The sequence below is a fragment of the Peromyscus maniculatus genome, chromosome 13, assembly GCF_049852395.1.
Source record: "Peromyscus maniculatus bairdii isolate BWxNUB_F1_BW_parent chromosome 13, HU_Pman_BW_mat_3.1, whole genome shotgun sequence".
NCBI lineage: Eukaryota > Metazoa > Chordata > Mammalia > Rodentia > Cricetidae > Peromyscus > Peromyscus maniculatus.
Window position 1 is genome coordinate 9556084 of NC_134864.1, and position 19304 is coordinate 9575387.

Below are 19304 nucleotides of genomic sequence, written 5' to 3' on the forward strand. Positions count from 1 at the left end.
AAAGTGATACGGCCGGGCGTGGTGGCGCACGCCTTTAATCCCAGCACTTGGGAGGCAGAGGCAGGCGGATCTATGTGAGTTCGAGGCCAGCCTGGGCTACCAAGTGAGCCCCAGGAAAGGCGCAAAGCTACACAGAGAAACCCTGTCTCGAAAAAACCAAAAAAAAAAAAAAAAAAAAAAAAAAAAAAAAGAATAAAAAAAAATAAAAAATAAAGTGATACGTATGGGAGGCATGTTAATTGTCTGAATTTAAACATTTTACCATTTATACAAATATCAAAATGTCATATTGTGATTTATTTTACTACAAAGCTATATAACTTTTATTTGTGACATATACTCTAGAAAAGGAAAGAAAGTAAAATAAATGCATAAATGACATAGTAAAAAATAAAACAAATATACAAAATATAACTTGCTTTAAGAGGAAGGTGGGAGTGGGAATATAAGCAAGTGTTTCCTGAGTCACCTGAAAAGCCCCCTGTTCCCCTTGCCCTGCAGAGCTGACCATGGAACCTGGAGCCTCATACATGCTAGGCAAGTGCTCTACTGCGGAGCTGCTCCCACCTGTATACTTTAGCACTCCTAGGAAGGCTGGAAGCTTGCCCCTACCTGACTCCTCCCCTCAGAAGTGGGCAGGGCTTGTGACACCCCCAGATTCACTTTCCTAGTGGGGCTCTTGACCTTGACTCTGTGTGCCCAGAGAGGAGAGCTTTCCCCCTCACTGAAGGGAAGTGTGGTCAGCAGAGAGCAGCTGAGAGGCCTTTGGGGGTGATGGGACCCGGACCCCAACCTTGCCAAAGTCCTGAAAACCTCCAGGTAGAACCTTGTGAGAGGGACAGTGCCTCTCTCTGGCTCCCTCTCTGACTGTGCCCTCCTCCAGCTTCCACAAGACTGACATGAAGCTCAGCAATGGAGGTGTCAACATCTGGAGCTGGATGCAAGTAGTGGGGACCTTGCTTTGTACCCCTGGCTGGGGAAGTAGAAGCAGCAATGACAGGCGAGGCTCCCCACTTGTGGGAGATGCCTGCTTCTGCTCTGTACTCTGCTCCATGACGGGGCTTGCAGGCTTAGAGAACACTAAGTGCGGGTTATTCAGTCTTGAATTTCAAATAAAAGAATGAAAAAAAAAAAACCTCTGCCATAAATTTATGGCAAATATTGTTTTATCTGAAATTCAGATGGTGTAGACAGCCTGTCTTGTATCTGTAGGCGAGGCTTGTCTGTGCTCTGCATGATTCCTGCTCCCGACCCTGGTACCCAAATCCAGGCCCTTCCCCAAGTCTGACCCACATCCTGGGCTCTTGGCAGATGTAAAGCTCAGCATCCTCAGGTCTTTGTCTCAGGGAATGTTTGCTACCCAGCTGGGGGAGGTAGGGCCTGGAAGCCACTCTGCTTTGTGGCTTCTGTTTCCTGGGGTGAGTCACAGCCATGGTAATCTCATTCATTCACTCGGAAACTGCTCACTTTGAAAGCCTCCCCTGCCAGTCTTTTGTGTGAGAAACCCATTCTTTGCTGTTCCTTCCCCATACTTAATCAGTTACCTTTTCCATGAATGACTCTTCACTGTTCTCTGCCTCATCTTGGGGTGGGGGGGGGGTGATTTAGGCTAGGGGCCCTACTCCGCTGACCCCTTAAGACTTGCTGGCTCCAGGCTGGCCTCTGCATCCTTTCCCTGTGGAGGCTCTGGTTCCAGTTATCTTTCCTGAAGTCAGGAATCGTTGGTTACATCTTCTGGGATCTGCTTTCTCTGTGACTAGAATGTTGTCCACTCTCTCTTCAGTATGGAGGGGTGGGCTGGACCAGCGGCAGGGGTGAGGCTCTGGAAGATGGAATTATACTCTTCAAAGGCTGCCACGTGGTTGCCTTCCCTAGGTCAGTCAGTCCTCAGAGGGACTGGGTGACAATACTTCCTGTCCTGGATCCTCTCAGAGACTTTGACACCTAGGTGGCTAGCACTCCCAAAGAGCAGTCAAATCCTATACTCTGGACCTCCACGGGGCCTCTGGGGTCCATTTTCTGTCCTGCTATCTACGGGCTGTGAGGGGATCAGGAATCACCTTCCCTTTGCATGGCCTAGGACCCAGGTCCTCAGTAAACTCCCAAGGTCAGAGGTATCTCCAAGTCCCATCTATGTTCCCATCACCCTGTCTAGCACCACAGACAAGCCAGTTGCTGATCATAACTCTCAGCCCATACTCCTAATTGGATTCTGCCCAGAGTGAACTAACTACCCAGGGTAGTAGCTATGTGGGTCTGTTCTCTTGGACAGTGTTGAGAGATAGGACCTCTGATCTCTGGATTCTGCCCACCCCAGAGACCAACTCCAGCTGGGATTCAGAAGTGAGAGGGCTCTTCAAGGAGTTTCTAGCTCCCCGGTGTGGCCATGGTAGGCAGATCAAGGGCAACGTCCTAGCTGAGTTGCCTTCAGTTTGGGAGGAAGGAGCTCCAGATCTCAGGCACAGCAGCAGCACCTGATCCTCGAGTGGCATCCAGGAGGATCACAAACCCGTGAGAACAGACTTCTCTCCTACATCGCCCGGGGGCGGAAGGCTGCAGCCTCCTACACTAAGGGCCTAGCCACTTCACAGTTTGGGGCCAGTCCTGGTGAACTAAGAGCACAGAAAATGTGGAAGGGACACAGTCTCCCCGCGTCCCTCCCTTTGGCAACATTTTCAAGATTACCCAAGTCAGAGGGTGCTGGACTGGACAGGGAATCGGAATGAAGGGATGAAAAGAGCCAATTCGGCTCTCCAAGTTAATGTGAAGTGTTATTTTCCTGGTGGGTGTTACTTTAAACTTGTCTCTTCGTACGCTTTCTTTAGAAACGATCGCTCCTTTTTCATACAGAACCGCCTGGTCTCTGGTCAGCGCCGTGCAGAGCCGGGCGGTGCGTGGGGCGGGCGGAGCAGGCTCAGGTTCAAGCAGCCACCGAGGCCGAGCGCGCGTGTCCTCCTGCGCAGCTAGAGAGGCCGGAGTGGGCTGAGCCGGGCGGGGCGCGCGTCCGTTGCCAAGGCCGCGCGGCCCTAGAGACCGGGCGCGAGTGGCGCGCGCAGGCGCAGTGGCGAGCTGCGGTGCACTGTGGGATGGGAGACCGGCGCGCCTGGACGGCGGGCATCTCGGGGCACCGGGCGGAGGCGCGGCGCGCGAGGAGGGGTGCGGGCGGCCGCGGGCGCCAGCGCCATGAACGCGGCAGTGGTGCGGCGGACGCAGGAGGCTCTGGGCAAAGTGATCCGGAGGCCGCCGCTCACCGAGAAGCTGCTGAACAAGCCGCCGTTCCGCTACCTGCACGACATCATCACTGAGGTGGGCGCGGGCTGGGTGCGGGTCAGGTCAGGTTCCGGGCGAGGCGAGGTGAGGGTAGGGTTGGGTGCGGGACTGGGTGAGGGCCGGGGTAGGGTGCCGGACCGGTTATGGGTCAGGGTAGGTGCGGGACGGGTTGAGGGTCGGGGTGAAGGTCTGAGTAGGGTGGGGGTCGGGTTAGGATGCGGGTCTGAATAGGGTGCGGGTTGGGGTGAGGGTCAGAATAAGGGTCGGGTCAAAGTGAGTATTCAGGTAGAGAGGGTCGGGTTGAGGGACCCAGTAGTGTGAGGGTCGCGGAAGGTGCCAGTCAGGGTTCAGGTCCAAGTGAGGATTAGTCAGTCCCGTGGTTGAGGTGAGGGAGGGTCGGTGTGAGGGTCAGGCCCCAGGTGCTGGTTGGAGTGAGAGTGAGGTGAGGGTGGAGGTGCAGGCCCTGGTCAGGTCAGGGTCTGGGTTGGGCTTCAGTTGGAGTCAGGGTAGAGTAGAGGGTGCTGGTCAGTGTGAGGGTCAGGATGGGTTGCAGGTTGGGGTTAGGTTGGAGGGTGGGTCATGGCCAGATGCAGGTCTGGGGCCCGGGTCTGGGGTCTAAGGTGGATTGGAGGGCCAGGCTGATAGGGGCGGGTGCTGGTCAGGGTCCGGATTCAGGGTCTGGGGTTGGTTGTAGGTTTGGCGGACTGGGATTGGCTGGCCAGGGACAGGCCAGGTTGTGGGTCGGGACCAGGGTGAGGGTCCAGGCTAGAGGTTGGATCAAGTGGTTTGGGTGGAGATGTAAGGGTCAGGGTCCAGGTCTGGAGTCCGGAGTCAGGCTGTAGGTTAGGGGCTGGGAGCTGAGGATGGGGTTGAGGTGGAGGCCTGGGTTGAGCCCTGGGACAGGGTCTGAGGCCCAGGGTCAGGGTGCTGTTAGGAGCTGGAGTGTACGTTGAAGGCCTAGAATTGGGTTCTGCTTATAGTTGAGGCCTGGGTAGGGTGGGGGTCCTTGTCTGGGGCCTGACTAAGAGCTTGGCTAGGGCCAAGGTGCCTTTCATGTTGGGAACCCAGGCCTACAAGGTCTTGGGACCTGCCTTACTTTACCACCTCTTACAAAGGAGGCTTCTGGGCTCTCCCCCAAACACTCCCCCCGCCCCAACTTGCCGTTGTATCTCTTTAGAGCATATCTTCCGTTGTTAGCAAAGCTCCAGGGAGGTACACTGGATGAGGTACACAGCATTGTACAACAGTCACAACTGTGTAGAGTGTGTCAGGGCTCCTGGTAAATCCAGAGTGTCACTGCAGGGGGTGAGCACAGTTGGCATGCTACTCCAGAGGGTACTGTAGAACTTTCAGTGTTGTGGGGACTTAGTAGTCAGTCCCCAGAGTCCAAGGTCTGCCCTGGTTTTGTCCCCGAGACTTCCTCTCAGCAGGTTGAGCACCTTAGTCTACCTATCCATTGCTTGACTCATTTGGGCCTGCCTACCTTAGCTTGTCATGGGTGCTGTTTAGGAACATGGCCCTGCCTGTTAGCTGTCTTAGGTGTGTCTAGAAACGCTCTGGAGTCCACCCGACTCCCAAGGGGGCTCCACCGACTTGTAGTCTCTCCTCCCAGACTTGAGGCACTTGTAGCATTTCCTGGGAGGTTTGAGGAAGGGACTGGTGTGTGGAGAGCCCCAGGCGGGCAGTTGCCGCCTTCCAAAATGAAGGAGTCCAGAAGAGTTAGCCAGCGTGGTGGCGGCCTGTCACGGTGGAGACTGCCAGGCCTGTGCTTTTCTTCTGTACCATGGCTCGCTGGGAGTGGACCTCATCCTGAAGGCGCTTGGGAATGGAGCGGGGCTTGTGGGAAGGAGGAGGACCATTGAAGTGGAAGTGGACAGGGAGTGAGGTCTGCTTTTCTTCTGGATCGTTCCTGGATCCAGTGGTGAGGCCTGTACGTTCTGGTAGAAAGGCAAGTACACTAGCTGTCGCCTCCTTGTCAGAGTTGACTTGCAAGAAATTTCAGATCACAGGTAGATAGCCTCATGGAAGGTTCTTTCCTCTCCCTGAATATTGCATTCAAGTCACCTTTGTGGGTTAGCCACAGCTAACTGACTGTTTCTTCATTAAGTAAGCCTCTGTTCTATGACATGAATGTCTCTTGTCACAGTTGCTGCTCACCATTTAAACTGCCAGTGTCCTGGGAAAACCTGAGCAAAAGTAGTTTCAGGAATGTTAGATTGGGATGCACTAATGGTCTACATGCTAGCTATCTTCTCTTATCTTAGATCAGGATGCTCTGGTGGTCCATGTACCAGCTATCTTCTCAAAATGACCCAGCACAAGCCCGCCCAGCTGAATAGTGTAGCTCTCCTGTAGTTTGCTGTGAGATGGACTCTTCTAGATTAATTAATAACTGGCACGATGCAGCCAGGGTAGCTGTAGCCCCATCCCAGAGGAGAGGTGGCATTCACAAGGGGCTGTCTTGCTGCCTATGTTTTTAAAGCCTGCCTCTTGGTAACGTGTTACTATGTATCATATTCCTGGTCATATGTGTCCTCACTGAGCACTGCATTCACATTCGTGATATCTTTTTTTTTTTTTTTAATTTAATTTTAAGTGCTGTTGTTACCTGTCTTACTGATTTCCTAGTAACTTACACCTCTGAGAACCCAGGAAGGACCCTGGCCAGATGTAGGGGCATGGAGGAACAGAAAATCATTGTCCTTCTTTAGAGGTAACTAGGGCTACAGGTTACTTGTGGGGAGGGGCATGATAGGGAGAGAACAAATGAGGTTGCATTGGGGAACACTCCATTATGGTAAGAAATGAGAGACCGTTCTGGAACTTGTGGTTTTAGATACCCAGGCTAAGTAGCTCCTATTCTTTCTGGAGGGCATTTCCCCCATTTGGTTTGAGTGTGCTGGTGAAGGGCGTGTGGTCAGGTCCTCTGCTGTAGAAAAGCTGTTTGTGTCTCCTTGGAGTGCTTTGGTTTATGGTCTCAAGTTGCTGCAAAGGATCTGGAGTCAGGCCTGGTGTGACTGTGGCCTTGGCTCCAGCCACCCCATATAACTTTGGTCCCTCTGATGGAACCTGTCAGTCTGGACTAGTTGGTTGTTTTCTTTTGTTGAGTGTGTGCTTCCCAGCTTTTCCCTGTCAGTCTCTGGCCTCGGTGGGAAGCTGTCCCGGGCACCTATTGGTCCTCCCTGCCCTACTGTGAACTTGCCAGCACCTGCTCAGTGCTGGTGGTCTTTGCCGTCTTCATAACTGTTCTCTGAAGCCTGGCCCTGCATTGAGTAGGCACCAAACCTTTGTTGAGGAAGGGGATGAGGCAGTTAGAGCTGCAGGTGTGGCTGCGTTCTGACCTCTCCTGAGGGGCTCAGTGGATGAGGTCAGTGAAGGGGCTGTCCAGTGAGGTGTGTATGATGGTTCCTGTCTGTCTTCTGCAGGTGATTAGGATAACTGGCTTCATGAAGGGCCTCTACACAGATGCTGAGATGAAGTCAGACAATGTCAAGGTAGGTCTGCTGGGAGTTCCTTTTCTGCACACCCGTGCCTTCAAGAATACAGCATGTTTTACACTATTGTGTATATCCTGCCTATGCTGACAGATGGGCCAAATACAAGGCTGGTTGATTTTGAGTTGTGTGTACCCTCTCTTACTTCATTTTCTCATTTGTGGTAATTGCCTGCCATGCTAAATTTATCTACTGAATAGCAGAATTCAGGGTCGGAGTGAGCTCAGCTGGTAAAGTGCTTGCCACACAAACCTGCAGACTGAGTTATATTCCCCAGCACTCGTGTGGAAAGCTGGGTGTGACAGTGTATACTGGTATTTCCAGAGCTGGAGAGATGCTTGGTGACCAGGTAGCGCTTTAGGACCCAGAGATCTTGTCTCAAAACACCAAGTAGATCTATCCTGAGGAATGGATGATACCTGAGGTTGATCCCTGGCCTCCATATGCACACACATGTGCATGCGCACATACACATACATAAAGAAAAAGAAGCAGAGTTACAACCAAATGTGGTGGTGCATAGCTGTGATCCCAGCACGTGGGTGCCTAAGTCAGGAGGACTGCTGCAAGTTCAAGGCCAGTGCAGATTGCACAGTGAGGACCCAGCCAGTCAAGGCTACAACAAGACCCTACCCCAAAAAGCAAAAGTAGCCGGGCATGGTGGGGTACACCTGTATTCCTAGCCCTTGGGAGGCTGAGACATGAGAATCATGAGTTTGAAGCCAGGGCCACATAGACCTATAGGCTGAGTTTTTTGTCAGGACTGCCTGCTCCCAAATAACCACACAGAGACTTAATATTAATTATAAATGCTCAGCTGCTGGCTTAGGCTTGTTACTAGCCAGCTCTTACAACTTACACTAACCCATATTTCTTATCTGTGCTCTGTCACGTGGTTTGGTTCCTTTTCTCAATATGGCAAATTCATCTCCTGCTTCATCTGTGTCTCCTGATGACCCTTCTGGCTTTGCCCTTCTTCTTAGCATCGTCTTAGTCTGGTTCTCCTGTCTAACCTTATCCTGTCTAGCTATTGGTCAATCAGCTTCTTTATTAAACCAATCACAATGATATGTATCCACACAGTGTAAAGGAATATTCCACATAGACCATATCTCAAAAACAAACAAAAAGCCCAAAACAGATTGTTTTGTAGGTTAATACTAGCCCATTAATGGCATTGAAAACTTGAATGAGTAGATTTTATTGTAAACAATGAAAGTTCATAAAAGGTTATGAAAAGTCAGAAATTCTGAATTTGTCATACATCTAAAAATAATTTTTCATATAAAGAGAGCCATTCTGTGCCTATTGAATATACTGAGGATAGTACAAACTCCTCAAAGTATTTATATAAAAATCAAAATTTTAGCCGGGCGGTGGTGGCGCACGCCTTTAATCCCAGCACTTGGGAGGCAGAGCCAGGCGGATCTCTGTGAGTTCGAGGCCAGCCTGGGCTACCAAGTGAGTTCCAGGAAAGGCGCAAAGCTACACAAGAGAAACCCTGTCTCGAAAAACCAAAAAAAAAAAAAAAAAAAAAAAAAAAATCAAAATTTTATTTTAAAATACTTTTATTTTTTGAAAATTTCATACATGTATGCAGAGTATTTTGATCATATCACCACTGCCTCCCTCCAACTCCCCTGGTGCTCCCTACGCTATCTCCCTTCCAGGGTCAGGGCTTCCTTTTTAAGAAAAAAAAGAAAAAAAAACCAAAACCAAAAAACTGTGCTCTGGGTGTGTATGTTAATGTGTGAGTGCAGTGCCTGTGGAGTCCAGAATAGGATGTCCGATCCTCCGGAGCTAGGGTTAAGTGAGTTATGAGCCACCTGATTCGGGTGCTGGGAACCGAAACTCAGGCCCTCTGTAAAAGCACTATACACTTTTAATTACTAAGCCATTTCTCCAGCCCTAAAGTATTTATTTTAATATTTGTCTCTTATATGGAAATATTTCAGGATAAAGATGCAAAAATTAGCTTCCTACAGAAGGCCATAGATGTGGTCATGATGGTCTCAGGAGAACCCTTGTCAGCAAAACCAGCAAGAATTGTGGCTGGGCACGAACCTGAAAAAACCAATGAGCTGCTTCAGCTGATTGGCAAGTGCTGCCTCAACAAGGTAGGTGGGAGCCCACCTTTTGGAACCCTTCTTGGTAGGCAACTTGTCCTAGACAGGTAGAGCTGGTGTGGAACGCTTTCCTGGTTCATGCTTGTGGAGCAGGTATGGGAGTGGGCAGTTCCTGTGCTGATCTCTGTGCTTATTTGGGAATTGGCTGGCGGGACAGAAAAGTCCATCTGCAGAGACCTGTGCAGTACCCTGAATGGCTGTGAGGGATGCAGGAGCCAGATTCTGCTTTTGATGGGACTTAGTAGTTTTCTGTTGTGTTAAATTCAAGTGACAACCATCCCAGCTGGCATATAGTTTCATAGTTTGATACATTAGTGACATGTGGTCATCACTGCCATCCACTCTTCATTGGCAAAACTGACCTCCTTACCTATCCCGGTAACAACCTGCCCCTCTCTGTCACTGTGAGTGTGACTGTCCACATACCTCATGTATGTGGTAGTATTTGTCCTTTACTAGCATGGTGTCCTCAGAGTTCATCCACGGTGTATCAGGGTCAGTTTTCTTCCCGCTTAGTTAGCAATATATACTCTGCTATGTAGATTGACTACATTGTTGGTCCCCTCATCTGTTAAGGGACATCTGTGCTGCTTCCACATGCTAGCTGTCACAAACAGTGTCTCTGAGTGCAGAGTGGAACTTTCTCTTCAGACCAGTTTTCAGTTCTCTTACTGTAAACCCAGGAGGGTGGTAGCTGGGTCATCTTGATTGTTCTGTGTCTGATATTGTGAGGGGCCGCCATGCTGTGTTCCGGAGGACGGCAGCACTCTGCATTCCCAGTGACTCACAGGCTACACTTTTTCCTCATCATACTTAGAATTTTAAAATTGCTTTTGTAATAGCTGTATTAATGGATGTGTGGGGATTAGATCCTGGGATTCTGTTTGAAGACATTTGTAGTGCTATGTGGGTTACTGGAGCCACACACGTCCACACTGACAGTTTGGGTGGAGGTGGTAGCAGGAGCATTAGTAATGGCTGTCAAATGCGGTGTTTGTCACTAACATTTGTATTTTATCCTCCAAATGTCCTTTACAGTAGGGAGAAAGTCTGTTTAGTGGACTGTCCTTGAACGCTGCATTTTCATTGGTTGCATGTGCTAATATCATTTCTCCCTCCCTGGCATGGCCAACAAGCTCTCCAGCGACGAGGCAGTGAAGAGAGTCTTAGCTGGGGAGAAGGCGGACTCAAAAGGACGGGCCTTACGGACCTCCAAAACCCATGAGGCCGACAATAAGAATGTGAAGGAAGAAGAGTCCAGAACTCATAAAGAGGTGAGTTGTAGGCTGCACATCTTTGAAATAGCAAGTCTTTCTAATTTCAGTAAAATGTGAAAAATGATGTACATGTGCATATATTTTTCTTCAGGATAAAAGAAACTCTGAGGTAAAGGAGAGAAGCACCAGTGCAGAGCACAGACAGAAGGAGGAATTGAAAGAAGAGAACAAGCCACGGGAGAAGGAGAGGGACAAGGAGAAGGCAAAGGAGCCCGACAGAGACCGCCACAGAGACCCCGACAAGGACAGAAGCAGAGAGGGAGAGCGAGAGAAAGCCAGAAGTCGGGCTAAGCAGGACAAGGACAGAAGCAACAAAGACCGGGACAGAGAGGCTGAAAGGGACAAGGATCGGGAGAGAAGAAGTGAGGGCGGGAAAGAAAAGGAGAGGCTGAAGGACCGAGACCGCGACCGGGGAAAAGACCGGGAACGGCGGAAAGCGAAGAATGGGGAACATTCCCGGGACCCTGACCGGGAGAAAAGCAGAGATCCAGACAAGCCAGAGAAAAAGGCATGGTCATGATCAACTTATTTATTTAGTATTTTTATGTTTATGTGTGTGTTTGAATGAGTTTATGTGGACCATGTATGTGCAGGAGCCCCTGGGGCCCGAAGAGGGCATCGCGTCCCCTGGTCTGGAGTTATGGGAGGTTCTGAGCGGCTGTGCGGATGCTGGGAACTGAACTCAGGTCCTCTGCAGGAGCAGCCAGCACTGTAATCCCTCCAGCCCTGAGGCCTGCTCAGCCCTGCTCAGGGAGACCTTGGTGTGCTCACTAACACAGCATCCGCCCTACTTTTACACTTTTAAAGACTTAGCTTTTATTTTTAGTTTTTTTTTTTTTTTTTTTTTTTTTTTTTTTTTTGTTTTTGTTTTTTGTTTTTTTGAGACAGGGTTTCTCTGCGTAGCTTTGCGCCTTTCCTGGAGCTCACTTGGTAGCCCAGGCTGGCCTTGAACTCACAGAGATCCGCCTGGCTCTGCCTCCCGAGTGCTGGGATTAAAGGCGTGCGCCACCACCGCCCGGCTATTTTTAGTTTTTTACAATTTGTGTGAATGTCTGTGTGTATGTCACGTATGCTGGAGGCACGGGTGGTTGTGAGCTGCCTGATGTGTGGGTGCTGAGAATCGAGCTCTGCATCTCTCTAAGAGTTAGCAGGGACTCTTAACCACTGAGCCATCTCTCCTGCACGTGAGCCTGTCATCCTGGAAAGTTTGTAGCTGTGAATTGTGGCTGTCTTTGATTCCTTGTAGTTATCCAAAGAGATACCAGTTTCTTACCAGCTATCTTTAAAATTTTTTCATTTATTTATATTTTATATATTGTTATGTATGGCTGCATGAAGTGTGTGTAAATGTGGGTGTGTGCATGCCACAGTGTGGAGGCCAGAGGACAACTTTTCGGAGTTGGTTAGGCCTGGAGATCTAACTCAAGATGCTGGGTTTGCCTGAAAAATGCTTTTACACACTGAACTGTCTTACTGGCTTAGTTTTTAAGAACTTTGAATGTTTTTGTAACTTATTAATAGTAGTTCAGCCATTTAACTCAGCATTATTCAGGAAGCTTTCAAACATTTAAAATATCCTTAGGCACATACTCCGGATGTTACTTATGTCCATTGTTGAATCCCTAGTTTAATAGAGTCAGCACATAGTAGGTGTACAGTAGACCTTAGGTCTAATAGAGTGCTGGCACATAGTAGGTATGCAGTAGACCTTGGGGGAAATAGTGAAGCAAGCATCCAGACGAAGGGTAGTAGGTTTTCCCGATCTTGAATCTTTGGCTGGTGTTGATCAGTTCCTAGCAGCCTGTGAGTGTCTGGAGCACTGAAGGATGAATCCCGAGAGGAAGCCAGGCAGACATGCTGTCAGGTGCCTTCTGTCCTCAGAGTTAAGTGTTTGACAGTTCCCCGCCAGGCCTAACAGTGGGAGCCCATTTGCTGTTGGCCTTGCTTTGTTTTGCTAGATGATTCAAAGGTCTTTTGCCTGCTGCCATTTGCAAATTGTGTCATTTGCCACATACACAGGTGATTGTAGGTGCGATCCCCCTTGGAGTGTGGACATGATGAGCTTATTAAGGATTAGAGCTACTTTCAAAGTGTTGGTTTTTTTTTTTTTTACACATTATAAGTGTTATAAGACTTCCATTTTCCTGTAATTCCTGTTTAATGATATTTTCAAGTAAAATTAAGGTTGGCCAGGAAATCCTCCGTCTTCTCATTACTTCCTGAATGCAGGTGACTGGTCACTTTTCTCATTGCTGTGACAAATACCTCACAAGAAACAATTTTAAGGAAGGTTGGTTTTCCTTTGGTTTATAGTTCCAGGGTATAGTCCGTCATGACAGAGAGGACTGAACAGCAGGCCCTGGAAACCCGTACTTGCAGAGCAGTTCACCTTTTCTTTCCTATTCGTTCGCCCCCAGCCCATGAGGTGATGCTGTCCACGGTCAGCAGGTCTTCTAAGTTCAGTTAAATCTAGATAATCCTTCATTGCATGTCCAGAGAATCCTCTTATAGGTGGCTCTAGAGCCCAGTGGAGATCCATCATCGCAGGTCAGGACTCCTTTTCCCAATGTCCTTCTGGTGACCCAGTATGCACAAAGCATCCTAGAGAGGCTGAGAGCCGCCTGCTTGCAGCTGCTGGCCAGAGGACAACCCAGATGTGGGCTGGTTCTAAACCCACCTATGGCAGTCATCTTGCTCTGGTGACTGGAGAGGAGTGGGCGCTCTAGGACCAGCCATGCCGGTGTCCTATGACTGCCTGTCTGGGTGTCAGCATGTTCCTTCATTAGATCTGGTGCAGTGAGACCGTGTGGCTTTGTGGGTAATTGTGTTCAGTGTTCTGTTGGGCACTTTCTTGGGTGTTTGCTATTTAAGTCACATTTCAACTTCCCACGCACGTCCTGGAGTAATGTACCCTGTGTCATAATGTACCTGTGTCATAGTAACCTGATGAGTTCCTTGATGAGTTTGGGCAATCAGCTATTTCCTGTCATTACCTCTTGTTGGGGCCTAAGGGGATACTTTTCACTGAGCTGAGTTTTGAGAGGCAATGGCTTATTCCGCTGTTTTTTTTAACTGTGTGAGGCAGTCCCTCATGGAAACTCCAGATCAAGCATCCGCATGTCCTGCTCACTAAAGCTGCTGATGCTGTAACTTAGTAACAGAAAGGCAGTTCCAGAGGAGTGTTTGGATAAGAACCAAATGCAAGTGATTTGTTTCAGGATGGGAGACCCCAGTCAAGTGAAGTTGAGTTTGCTGCGATCTGCTGGTAGTTTTGTCTGTCTGACTCGTCTGCTGTTGATCTGGGGAAGCCTTTATTATGCTCTGTGGGTCTGGGAAACCAACAGTGAAGCTTGCTGTGGCCGAAGTGCCATGCAGGAACCCCTGGGGTTTGCTGCAGCCACGCCCCCTGCCAGTTCCCAGCCCCTGCTCTTTACTGTCGTCTTCCGGCTGGCTGTCTGGTGGACTTCTGTGAAGAAAGGTGTCATCAGAGGGGCTCAGCAGGGCTCCAGGGTGGGTGCAGTCAGGGGGTGGGTGCAGTCGGGGTGGGAGCAGTCGGGGGGTGGGTGCAGTCAGGGGGTGGGTGCAGTCGGGGTGGGTGCAGTCGGGGTGGGTGCAGTCAGAGGGTGGGTGCAGTCAGAGGGTGGGTGTAGTCAGGGTGTGGGTGCAGTCAGGGGGTGGGTGCAGTCAGAGGGTGGGTGCAGTCAGAGGGTGGGTGCAGTCAGAGGGTGGGTGCAGTCAGTCAGGGGGTGGGTGCAGTCAGAGGGTGGGTGCAGTCAGAGGGTGGGTGCAGTCGGGGTGGGTGCAGTCGGGGGGTGGGTGCAGTCAGTCAGGGGGTGGGTGCAGTCAGTCAGGGGGTGGGTGCAGTCAGAGGGTGGGTGCAGTCAGAGGGTGGGTGCAGTCGGGGTGGGTGCAGTCGGGGGGTGGGTGCAGTCAGTCAGGGGGTGGGTGCAGTCGGGGGGTGGGTGCAGTCGGGGGGTGGGTGCAGTCAGGGGGTGGGTGCAGTCGGGGTGGGAGCAGTCGGGGGGTGGGTGCAGTCAGGGGGTGGGTGCAGTCAGTCAGGGGGTGGGTGCAGTCGGGGAGTGGGTGCAGTCGGGGGGTGGGTGCAGTCGGGGTGGGTGCAGTCGGGGGGTGGGTGCAGTCAGGGGGTGGGTGCAGTCAGTCAGGGGGTGGGTGCAGTCGGGGGGTGGGTGCAGTCGGGGGGTGGGTGCAGTCAGTCGGGGTGGGTGCAGTCAGTCGGGGTGGGTGCAGTCAGTCGGGGTGGGTGCAGTCAGGGGGTGGGTGCAGTCAGTCAGGGGGTGGGTGCAGTCGGGGGTGGGTGTAGTCGGGGGTGGGTACAGTCGGGGGGTGGGTGCAGTCGGGGGGTGGGTGCAGTCGGGGGGTGGGTGCAGTCGGGGGGTGGGTGCAGTCGGGGGGTGGGTGCAGTCGGGGGGTGGGTGCAGTCGGGGGGTGGGTGCAGTCAGTCGGGGTGGGTGCAGTCAGGGGGTGGGTGTAGTCGGGGGTGGGTGCAGTCGGGGGGTGGGTGCAGTCAGGGGGTGGGTGCAGTCAGAGGGTGGGTGCAGTCAGAGGGTGGGTGCAGTCAGTCGGGGTGGGTGCAGTCGGGGGGTGGGTGCAGTCATAGGGTGGGTGCAGTCAGGGGGGTGGGTGCAGTCGGGGGGTGGGTGCAGTCAGGGGGGTGGGTGCAGTCGGGGGGTGGGTGCAGTCAGTCAGGGGGTGGGTGCAGTCGGGGGGTGGGTGCAGTCGGGGGGTGGGTGCAGTCAGTCAGGGGGTGGGTGCAGTCGGGGGGTGGGTGCAGTCAGTCAGGTGGTGGGTGCAGTGGGGGGTGGGTGCAGTCGGGGGGTGGGTGCAGTCAGAGGGTGGGTGCAGTCGGGGAGTGGGTGCAGTCGGGGGGTGGGTGCAGTCGGAGGGTGGGTGCAGTCGGGGGGTGGGTGCAGTCGGGGGGTGGGTGCAGTCAGGGGGGTGGGTGCAGTCAGAGGGTGGGTGCAGTCAGGGGGTGGGTGCAGTCAGGGGGTGGGTGCAGTCAGGGGGTGGGTGCAGTCAGGGGGTGGGTGCAGTCGGGGGGTGGGTGCAGCCAGTGCCGTGTTAAGGGCAGTCAGGTTGGGTGCAGTCTGTGCCGTGGTAAGGGCAGTCAGGGTGGGTGCAGTCAGTGCCGTGGTAAGGGCAGTCAGGGTGGGTGCAGTCAGTGCCGTGGTAAGGGCAGTCAGCAGGGCTCCAGGGTGGCATTAGAGCCTAGCTGCTGGCTCAGCCTTGCTGGGGCTTGGCCACCTTCTCATTGCCTCTCTGAGGCTAGAAGCTGTGGCTGTGAGGGTTGAGGCTGACCTGAACTCAGCAATTACCAGTAATCCCATCCTCCTCCATACTTTCACCATGCTCTCAGTGATGCCAGTCTGTCTGCTTTTGTCCAGACCCTTCAGAGAGCTGGTTTATGGACTGAGATGGTATGTACAGTCCTCATGGCTCCTGACAGCCTTGAGTGTCTTCCCTTCTGTGTGAAGTGTCCTTCTGCTCTGCAGTCACTGCACTGTCAGGAGACGCCCAGAATTCAGGAGTGGGTTCACAGCCACACCACCCTCACTTCTGGATCCTGGCTATCCTGCGTACCAGAGGGTGTCTCCAGGTCCCCTCAGTTTTCTTGGGAGACTCTTGGGACTTGTAGGCAGAATACCACGGCTCTCAGATCTGGAGTGGCAGTGTGCTCCCGTGTGAGAAGTCTCGTTTGTTCCTCGGTGTCACGTCCTGTGTCTCGGGGGTTTTCTTTACGTTGTTAATGCTACAGATTTTAACAATCTTTCTTCTTCTTCTTCTTCTTCTAGTCAGCAAGCTCAGGGGAGATGTCTAAAAAGTTGTCAGATGGATCTTTCAAAGATGCCAAAGCAGAGATGGAGGTAATGTTTAAAAAACAGGCTTTCTTCCTTTCTTCCTTTCTGTCTGTCTGTGTTTGCTTTTCTGTTGCCATAATAAAACACTGACCGAAACCAACCTGGGGGAGGTAAAGGGTTATTTGCCACATCACAGTCTGTCATCAAAGGGAGCTGAAGGCAGAACTGAAGCAGGTCCATAAAGGACCACTGCTTACTGGCTTGCTCCCAGCTCTTTCTTCCTCAGCTGGTTTTCTATAGTCTGGGCCCACCTGCCAGGGATGCTACTGCACACATCAGTCAGCAATCCCGAAAGTGCCCCACAGACATGCTCCCAGACCATCTGATGGAGGCAACTCCTTTCTTTCTTTCTTTCTTTCTTTCTTTCTTTCTTTCTTTCTTTCTTTCTTTCTTTCTTTCTTTCTTTCTTTCTTTCTTTCTTTCTTTCTTTCCTTCCTCCCTCCCTCCCTCCCTCCCTCCCTCCCTCCCTCCCTCCCTCCCTCTCTCTCTCTCTCTCTCTCTCTCTTTCTTCTTTCCTTTTTCTTTCTTTTCTTTTTTAAGACAGGTTTCTCTGTGTAGCCCTGGCTGTCCTGGAACTTGCTCTGTAGACCAGGCTGACTTCAGATTCAGAGACCAGCCTGTCTTTGCTTCCTGAGTGCTGGGATTAAAGATTTGCACCATTACACTTGGCTTTTAATGGGGGCAGTTCTTAAATCGTGGTTTCCTTTTCTCTTGTCTCTCTAGTCTGTGGCAAGTTGACAATAGAAGCCAGTATAGTGTGTGGTGTGGTATGGGGTGTGTGTGTGTGTGTGTGTGTGTGTGTGTGTGTGTGTGTGTGCAGCCATTTGTCTCCCATGATGTGTGTGCAGATTGGAGGACACCCTTGGTATCAGTCCTCTTGTCCACCTTTTTTGAGACAGGGTCTTTGTTGTTTTTATACCCCAGACTAACTGAGCCACGTTTCCTGGCATTCTCTGTCTTCACTTCCCATCCCTGTAGAAACAGAGGGATTGTATATACTTGTGCTATGCATCCAGCTTTTATGTGGATTCTGGAGTTCCAAACTCAGGTCCTTATGCTTGCGTGGTGCTTTAGTTACTTTTTCTGTTGCTGTGATGAAAATCCCCTTACAAAAGCAACTTAAGGGAGAAAGGGTTAATCTGACTCACAGTCTATCATAGCAGGCAAGAAGTAGCCACAGGAGCTTGAGGGAACTGATCATAGTTTCTAGCCAGTGACTGGTGCCACCAGCAATGGGGTGGGGGTGTCTTCCCAAGGTGATCCCACAGACATGCCCAGAAGCCCATTTCCCAGGTGGTTGTAGATCTGTCAAGTTGGCACGTTGAGCTGAAGGATCATTGCAGCCAGCACTTTTACCCACGGAGTCCACGGAGTCATCTTCCCAGCCCCTGAAGAACCGTTTTAAGGTGTCGGTTTAGACTTGCCTTGAAGCTGTGAGTGCTCTATCCTCTTGGGTCTGCTAGCATGGAAGGAGAGGATGCTGTGCTTAAACTGTGCTGTCTCATGGCGATTCTGTCGTGAAAGCTGTGGTGTACCTTGTTTATCACCTGCTGGACAGGTGGGATGCTGGTCTGTGGCACTTCCAGGTTTATGCACATCTTTGCATGACACGGAATGTGTAGATCATTTCGGGGAGATGGTGGAGGTGGCTTCCAGGGATAGCCAGGTAGAGGAAGCCGTCTAAGCTCTGTCTGGTGAATTTTGGACTCTACAATGTGTTTCCTGTAGCTGATGTACAATCATGGCATCATCCTTTTGTAGGCCGTCTTGGGGAGGCTGGATTCATCCTAAGTATTGAGGGCCATTGAAGAGTTGAAGCCAACTTCCATAATTCATCTCGAAGTATTCAGAACCAGGAGATGCAGGCGGCAGGAGCAGGGCTGGGGAGGCCATGGGACTGTTTGGGCATGGGAGTGTGGGACTGTGCCAGGCAAGGGGTGGGGTGGGGGGGTGATTGATGGAGGTTGGGGAAGGAGAAGGTAGAGAGAAAGAGGAAGGAGGAGGGGTGAAGGTTTGAGAGGAGGAGGGAGGGAGGGAAGAAGAGAAGGAGAGGGCTGTACTGTGTTCTCTCTGACTCCTTTTGGTGATGGTTGTTTTTAAGCCATGCTGGAAGTTTGTACATACAGAGTTTGGTACAAATCCATTTCAGTAACTGAGTGCAGTCATGTACCATGTCTCTTGATCCAGGATGGGCTTCATCTAAGATGGTGGCCCTGTAAAGCTATATTGCTAATTAACACCATGGCATCTTAGTTTGTGCAAATGCTACACCCTGAGTTGTTGAGTCACTGAGGAGATCATCTGCTGCACAGCACAGTTTGACAAGTGTCTTGTCCTTCAGCCTAAGACTATGTTAGCAACAGAGGTAGGCTCCTCATGGGCACACCTCACTGTGCTTCTTCCAGTAAGTAGCACAGACAGATCTAAATGTAAGGCAGGGAGATGTGATGGCCTCCACTTCTCACCTCAGGATTGAGGCTGTCGTCACATGGGGCTGGTATGGTCCCTCACGCCAAAGGATGTCTCCTGTTCATCCTCTTCCAGCAGAGCATGGAAAGTAAGTTCTGATAGAATTGATGTGCAGTGTGCTGAGTGTTCTCTCTTCTCTTCTTTAAGGCTGAGGCTTCTGTGGGAGCATCCAGGTCCTTGTCATCAAAAACATCAAAACGGCGATCGAAGAATTCACTGGAAGGTAACGAAGCTGCCTGGGCACGTAGCTGACTGAGGTGGAGGCTGCTCTTTATGTCCGACCAGAGTGTAGAAGGAGGGGCCTCGGGGAGCACAGCACGGGCACACCTGGGGGAGCACAGCACGGGCACACCTGGGGGAGCACAGCACGGGCACACCTGGGGGAGCACAGCACGGGCACACCTGGGGGAGCACAGCACGGGCACACCTGGGGGAGCACAGCACGGGCACACCTGGGGGGCGGGCAGCCTCTGAAACTAGAGACTGGCTTCTGCACACACTCACAGAGGGGCAAGTGCATGTGTGTGCAAGCTCGCCCCACCCAGGGCAGGAGAGCCTGTTGAAATCTAAAGGGTGCACTGAACTTCCTGTCAGAATTGCTTGTCCGACACCTCAGTCTCATTGGTTCTGCTGTAGTAGAAAGAGGTGAACCCGTTGCAAATCAGACACAGAGAGCCCACAGGCAGATGCTGCTGCACTTAAAGAATGAGTCATGTTGAGAACTGAGCTCACAGACCTGGGATTTGCTCAGCAGAGCAGCAGACAGGACAGGAGAGCGTGGGGATCCTGGAA

The 19304-nt window shown here is 51.5% G+C and overlaps 1 protein-coding gene across 4 annotated transcripts in view; it reads left to right on the forward strand.

The window, feature by feature from the left end:
- The first annotated feature begins 3060 nt into the window (after positions 1 to 3060).
- Traf3ip1 (TRAF3 interacting protein 1) overlaps positions 3061 to 19304 on the forward strand; it is a 43980-nt gene continuing 27736 nt past the window's right edge. For 2 of the 4 annotated variants that reach the window (XM_015988886.3, XM_076549595.1), the window contains exons 1-7: positions 3082 to 3306; positions 6696 to 6764; positions 8720 to 8881; positions 10027 to 10164; positions 10259 to 10675; positions 15978 to 16049; positions 18660 to 18735. In XM_015988886.3, the coding sequence (XP_015844372.1) occupies positions 3184 to 3306; positions 6696 to 6764; positions 8720 to 8881; positions 10027 to 10164; positions 10259 to 10675; positions 15978 to 16049; positions 18660 to 18735 (1057 nt within the window). In that variant the 5' untranslated portion in view covers positions 3082 to 3183. Of the gene's footprint in view, positions 3307 to 6695; positions 6765 to 8719; positions 8882 to 10026; positions 10165 to 10258; positions 10676 to 15977; positions 16050 to 18659; positions 18736 to 19304 lie in introns of all 4 variants that reach the window. The other 2 variants (XM_042259854.2, XM_006995454.4) reach the window with 2 other exon arrangements.